The following is a 7,488-nucleotide window of genomic DNA, read 5'->3' as shown; positions in this document are numbered from 1 at the left end:
AACATCTGATATTTTGTTTATGTTCTATAATGAATAAAATATGGTTTATTGCATTCTTTTTTGTGTGTATTTATTTGTTTTTGATCCTTTTTTGGACACTTTGCATTATTTTTTTTTTCGAAATACAGTTTAATTCAAATTCAAAATTCCCAAATCTTTTTGGAATTGGGGTTGTAGTTCCAAGCTTCAGCCGTCTCTGTCTTAGACGACTAGCAGTCCGGCAAAGAAGAGAATGTGCTTGAAATAAACTTAAGGGTGCGTATTGATTAGATAAACTTATTCTGGCAAAAAGATGTCAAGACAGCTGTAAGAATTAGTTAATTAAATAGTTGATAGAAAAGACATTGATTTAAATGTTTTTCTTATTTATTGTTTCATTTATTAGATGTTTGTAAACACATACATGGAGAGTCTTCATTGCCATAATCCTGATGTTGTGGGTTCTATCATTCTACACGTGTAGAAAAGATGCTGCCTACTGCTACAGTACAAAGCTTACACCAACGAGAAAACACACACATACACACAAGCACAAACAAACAGAAAGTGTCCTGCATTCATCCAGGTAATGACAGTGTTAAGTAATGACGACCCTGCAATTCTCATCCTGACCCCCTCTGGTGATGTTTGTCTGTGTGATTCTGTGTGTGTGTGTGTGTGTGTGTGTGTGTGTGTGTGAGTCCCTTGGGTACTAGTTAAGTATAGTAAGATAGATTTGACACCTAAGGCGTTCAGCAGGAGTCAGATGCGGAAAGAAAAAGACCTGTTTTTAGAACTCTCTCTGTTTTTCTCTCTTCACTTCGTCTCTCCCGATTCTCTTATACACCCCTCACCTTCGCCATCTTTTTTAGTTCTTGGCCTGCATCTATTATTTCTCCCTTGTTCTCCATTTTCTGTCTTCTACTATTTCTGTGCCTGTTTATCTCTTTCCACATTTCTCCAGTTCCCCTCTTCCCTGCTTTTCTGCATTACACACACTTATTTTATATAGTGGGCATTCGTGCGGCACTCTTTTTTACTTAGATTCGAGGTAACAGAGGCAATTTCTCCTCCAGTGCTGGTTTGCTATTCTGTTTTTATCATCTCTCTAGGTTTTCTCTCTCTTTCTCTGGGTCACGGCCCCTGACTCAAACAGGCCTGTTCTCTCTGCTCATCAGATGGAAAGCAAGATACTGCAGGACTGCTGCAAATGTTTTACAAAGGGAGCTGTGCCCTCATGCATTTTTCAGCTGCATATTTAAAGCGGTAACTATGAGATCCTGTTTTTATTTTGTCTCCATCTGTGGTGCTCAGCATCGTTGTGGTGTTTTGTTTTGTTTTTTCATCACTTTTACTTGAGATCAATTGCCAATCAGACTGAGTCCAGTCCTGTGACATCTTGAGTTGGGTCTCACATAACACAACATACACATAACACTACTTTCTTTAGTCATTTAGCCATTTAGGAGCAGCTAGACAAATGTCTAAAATTAGGCCTTGGGATGAGCTTTTACACCTCACGTATTTATTGATGATGCTGTAACAAATATGTACTCTCATGTTTGCATCTACAAATATTTACTGGCTTATAAAATAAAGTATCAAAGTCTGAGCTGGAGATATTTCTTGTTAACAAATCATAAAGGGAAATGGAACATGGCTTAGAAAACTATGGTTTTACATTCAAGCCAGGGTAAATATGTGCTCAGTGTAAGGTTTGAATCCAGAGGTCCACTACTTGCAATTATCTGTGAATTATTTTACGCTAATTGTAACACTAGGGCTTCTCTTATTACAAACTTAGCTAAACATCCTGCCCCGCCCCCCCCCCCCCCCCCCCCCCCCCCCCCGGCTCTGGCTCATGCAGTATAATGTTCTTTGTGCAACTGTCAGAAAAATGGCCAAAGTTAATTTTCTAAATAGTTGGACATGTATAAAATAAATAATTACAGTTTTACTTGATCTTTCATATGCTATGATATGATAAGAGAGGGCAAATAACCCAAAAACATGATCAGCCTTATTCAAATAATTTTGGTCTTTACAAAAGAATATGCGATTTCCTTCTCTTTACTTACAGACGAGAGCAGATATTTTATTCTACTTAGGCGCAAAACATTTGGACAAGCAAACATTCTGCTGGTTGCTCCCATTAAATTACACGATTGATCGTTATTCATTTTATAATATTGTTATTTTTCTCGTTAGTCACATTGTTGAAACTTTATTCGTACTACCTGCATATTGTTTTAAGAAGAGCAACATAATGAGTTGAATTTCTCGGAATTTGTTGCCCTTGTTTGATTCTTCCTCACTAATTGAGAAAAAAAAAAAAACCCAGCAAATTAAGAGGGAAAAGAGAAAAAGGGAGAACTGTACCTTTCTTTTGCAGAATAGCACTCCCACTGCGCCTCCCTATATGGTTCTCCACGTAACAGGTGTAGTTGGCCAGGTCTGTCTCTTCCACAGCATCAAATGTTAAGGAAAGCTGCACCTCCTTCTCCCCTAAATGCTCCCTCAAGATCCTGGACAAACAAAGGACACAGGTAACAAGAACAATATTTTTTTCTTTAAAACATTTTTTTCTTCTTTTTTACTGAATGGGGTGGAGGATGGTTCCTCAAAACTATAAGAAGGATGAAGAAAAGGGGAAGAGAAAAGAGAAGTAAACATTTCAATCCTAGACAAAGATGAGACTCCATGGCTCCCAAGTTACTCTACTGAAATCCCTGTAAGCAAGAGGAGGCAGCGGAGAGGGAAGAAGAGTAGAAGGAGATGAGAGGACATTGGATGAGAGAAGAAATGAGAGCAGTGTGGCACACAGGAGAGAGCAGATGAAAAATGAGGATACAGAAAGAAGGAAGTATGTGTAGAAAACATTTGCAGGAGCTGAAAATGCCTCTTGGTTTGTGGTGAGGTCATACTCCACTAAAAGCCTGCGAGGAGGAGGAGGAGGAGGAGGAGGAGATCGCTGATGTTTGGGTCATGACATGTACCTTTAAGACTAATTTCAGGTCAGATTCAGACATAACCAATGATACCTGTGACCGGGCTAACTGTGCTAAAGTGGCAGATTCGGAGCAGTCTGCACAGATGGTCTAGCAGCTTCACGGGTTGGTACATTTTTCCCCATTCAGTTCAATGTGGCCGTAATAGTGGAGAACATTAGTAGTTATTTTGGATGCACATCAGTTAAGTGGACAACCAAAACATTTGCAAGATTTATGAAAGCAGTATGTTTTACTTTTACACAAGAGCTGGCTTTGGGAATGTGCACTAATTCATCAAAGTAACCTCTGATAAATTTACCCAAACCCACTAAAGAGCAGCACTACATTACCCTAAACGATACATACAGTATATAGCATCCAGTGTGGCTACACCTGTTCCCACAAAGCGCATTTGTTAGTCCTGAATGAAACCTTTTTTTTTTTTTTTAAACAAACCCTCTAAACCCACATAACCAAAGAGTTCCAAAATACAATGCTCAACTTTTGAAGTTGTACTGTGTTAACACTAGTTACTCGTCAGCTCTTCAGCTTTGGAAAAAATCGGATGGTTCGGTGGGGAAGATTATTTTATAGCCAATGTCTTGTAAAGGGATCTCATTGTCAGCTTCTCATACTCGAGTAATCACAGCTTGAACGTAGGAGCTTGTTGTCAAAGTCAAATGTCAGAGTCAAACGGGAAATGCCACCATTGTCTTATGTTTGCCATCACCATTACATTTTAGGATTAAATTGTAATCAGAGTACAGTGTTTGATTTTCACAACATGGTGCAGGATGCGAGACAAACCAGCAGACAGCAGGGTTTTAATAGGCATTGCCTGTGCAGAATCAGCATTGTCGTCAGAAAACAGATCTGACAGTCCATAAAATGTTTGAATATTCATTCTCTTTATAATAAGCGCTGGTCTAGTCAGCTTTGACCTACAATCGTCATTAATAGCAAGATTCTAAAACACACCAGGGTTGAACCAGACGGGAGTCGGGAAAGTGGTTCTTTTTTTCGAGTGCTTGCATACAAAGGAATTTCACATTCACTTTTAGCATGGGTGAACTTTGAGAAAAATTATACTCACGAGCTGGTTATTAACACTCAATATTGGTAATTTCCTCTACCCCTTAAGCATCCGAGAAACAAGAAAGAAAAAAAGAAATTGTAATAACAGAATTCTTATTATGGTGGCGTCATGCAAAAATGAAAAAAAATATACAGTCCACCCAGTGACTGGGACTACTGTTGTACCTGGGTGTCATGCCCGGTTCCTGTTGTCCTCATCTGTGTGTCATTAGTTTTGAATGCGCATGTCACTATGATGTCTATCAGAGCAGAACATCAGGTCACTGTTAAAAGGAGGGACTTGCCAAAAACCTCAATTCAAAACACATCATTCTCTCTCTCTTACTCACCCACCCTCCAGTAGCTTTTATTCTCTGTCCTCCCACCTCCCCCCATCTCTGTCTCCAATCTATAAATCCCATGCAGTTCTGATGTCTGCTATTAAACACACTCCTTCGCTCTCACTAAATTATACCTGGGTAGTGAATAATGATTTTTTTTCTGCTCTTTGATTGTTTCTATATAACACTTAACTCTAAGTGAGATCTCCCCATGTCCTGCTAATGTGATTATAGACTCAGCCATTTAACTAGGGACACTATCAACCACAGCATTCTGGCCCACTCATGGAAACTTCTCACAGTATAAATTATGCTGTCCTTGACTGTCAAATCTGACAGTTGGATACCAGTTTATTAAAATTAGCAATTGCACATGTAGAACAGCACAAGTGCCAAAGGTGTCCATTTAGGCCAAGTCATCTTTCACTCTCACGCTTTGCACTTCCACTTCTATTCAGTAAATAACGGATGCACGCCAACTTTTTGTATTTAAAATTTGATATGATCATCATGGTGTGTCTGCCCCCTCGCAAACACCATGCACATTTACCTCAATGAGTTTCAAAAGTTCTTTGACAATGAAATTTCACATTCCTCCTTTTGGAAAGAAAAAAAACCTGCCACATGCCTTCATTACTTCCAAACTTAATTTTACATATTAGTATGCTTCCAAAGCTGGTGGTGAAAGTCCTCAGCCCTTAACCAGACAAGGTATTTTACCAGCCTTGGGGCAGCGTTTCATAATTGTTCTGAATGAGAAGCATTTTGCTTGCTGAGTGCTGAACATTTCTCCATTCCATCATGTTCCCATTTAAAAAAAAAGTTAAACTCACAAAAAGCGCAGAAAACTCTCATCTTCAATCTTAAGACACCTGGTGACAGCAGACTGTCCCAGACTCCTGTTTAAATAAGCCATGAGGTGACCATCGTCCATATAAAGCTCCCGGAACAGTCTGCCGTACTCTACTCTTTGTCACGTAGAAACCTGGATGTCTGGTTCTATGTTGGCAGAATCTGAGCACTTACATTTTGTAACCTGAAAAAGTATTAGTCCACATATTACACATATTATTACATAATAGTAAATTTGTCAGTATTCTTTGACATCTCCATCCTTTCTCTCAGCCCCAAGCATATTGTTAACTACTGAACTTTTAGCTACCAACAAATTGTAATAACTGTAATTTCATTTAAAACTGGAATAGTGCATTTGTTGAGGGTTCATTTCAGGTGAGGATATTTAGCTCTATACTGATTTGATGGCATTGGCTTGTTGTGAGACTGTTAATTATAATGAAAACGGGTGTAACCTAGTGTTAAGAGTGTGGCTCAGTTGGCTCGGACAGGATCTATTGAAAATTATCAGAAGATTATAAGTAAACTTTAGTATTTCTAAAAATGTTTGCCTGCTCACTAACTTACTGTAACCAATTCACTCTAATCCCAATACACTTACAAATGTCTTGCAAATACGTATCTTAAAAAGTTTTTATTGTAATACTATACTTCTGGTTGTTACTAAAATGTCCTAATGAAAGCTAATGTCATTTTTACAAACTTGAAAAAGAGGAGACATTAGCAACTAATGGTTTCCAGTCATACATATCTGAAAAATACCTCATCAAATTCAAATGGCTTAAACTGCAGTTGGATTGAACAGCTGATGTGAATTTTAAGCAGGTTAAGAAGCTGCTCCACACCACTAGGCATATAGGACAGTGCTGCCTTATAATGATAATAAGAAGCAAACCCTGGCCCAAGTGGAAATATTGTAATTATGAATTCATTGCCAATGAACGAACCATGAACTCTCAAAGCTGAGTTGCAGAAATATGGTAAAGTGGAAAGCTGCACCAACAACTGCAGTAAGTCTGACGATAATGCCTATACTTTTGTTGGTGGTACTGTATCTATATTTTCTAAAGAACATGTGGAGTGTGGAGGAACTTTCTTTCCCACAGTTGGTCATTCTCTGCAGGTTGCTTTTTATGATGGGCTGAAAGTATCCATACGTTTCTCACATACTGCAGGTGAACAAGCCTTGGTAATTACTGGTGTCCACATTATCATGAAGGCCACGAGTATCGGAGCGTATGCAAACAGACACAGGGCCACACACTCTGTAGTCCGGTGCTGCAGCAGGATGGGTGGAGGGGACTAAACGTGGATAGATTAATGTGCATCGCAGCAGGAGTCTGTCTGCTGTAGTGTGATTGTTGAATTTGCAATAGCAGTGAGATTGGATCAGAAGTGGCCAGAGGACTGGACTGAAAGATTGAGAACTCATCAAGCAAAGGTTAATTTAATACCATGGGGCATGATTAGTTTCAAGTTTAAACACTCGCACTCAAGCCGGCTCCTGCTCTCTTTATCTCCAACACTACTTCCCCGGGAGTGAACATTTTCGGAGGTCAATAAGTTCCTGAGCAGTTACAGAGACCATCCCTCAAGTGAAGAACCTGGGTTTAAGTCCAGGTCAGCAAACAACACTTCTGCTGAAGTAAACTCTGCCACCTTCAGAGTTGCCGCTGTGGAAGCTGACACTGACCTTTGATCTCTTTGCAGTGAGTGTGTGAGGGCAGGGGATGCGAAAGATTTCCCTTTAGGGAGGAATAAACATTCACATTACTATTAGTGAGCAGAGCTGATGACATAAATGTGTCAGCTACTCGCAGAACATTTTGTTCAGGGTTTACTTAAAATTGTTTTTCTAGTGGCCTTTACCACTTTCAAGTCAGAGCAGTTACTTCCAGCGGTTTAAGTCCCACGAAAACAAGACTGAAATGTTTGCATCATGCATCATGTTTACATGATGTTGTATTAGGATTAAATGGAAGCTATGGTGACCCAGAAGGATGCAGCCATGGAACTGACAGTTTAGCCATTGTAGGTGGTCAATCCACTACACTTTTTATTTTTATTTTTAAGATTTCTACCCGTCAGTGCATTTTTGAAACACTAGTTATCCCAACCAAGTAGACAGACTGTGATTTTAAAAAGTAACACAGCTGCCAGTTGTGCTTAACAGGTGACAAGAGGCTGTTAGAAAGGAGTATGATAGTAATAAAACCTCTATCAATGATTATTCTTGCAAACCAGTAAAT

General features: G+C 39.2%; 1 protein-coding gene across 4 annotated transcripts in view; it reads right to left on the bottom strand.

The window, feature by feature from the left end:
- Positions 1-7,488, bottom strand: part of il1rapl2 (interleukin 1 receptor accessory protein-like 2) — a 373,161-nt gene that overhangs the window by 22,359 nt on the left and 343,314 nt on the right. For all 4 annotated transcript variants that reach the window (XR_010915419.1, XM_067518983.1, XM_067518984.1 and 1 more), the window contains one exon: positions 2,359-2,504. Coding sequence is in view for 3 of the 4 variants with exons in the window: in XM_067518983.1 (XP_067375084.1) it covers positions 2,359-2,504 (146 nt within the window). In the remaining variant the exon portion in view is untranslated. The remainder of the gene's footprint in view (positions 1-2,358; positions 2,505-7,488) is intronic.

This window comes from Channa argus, chromosome 10 (genome assembly GCF_033026475.1).
Source record: "Channa argus isolate prfri chromosome 10, Channa argus male v1.0, whole genome shotgun sequence".
In the NCBI taxonomy this organism is placed as follows: Eukaryota; Metazoa; Chordata; class Actinopteri; order Anabantiformes; family Channidae; genus Channa; species Channa argus.
Note: the sequence above shows the minus strand (reverse complement) of the source record. Positions and strands in the feature narration are given on the sequence as shown.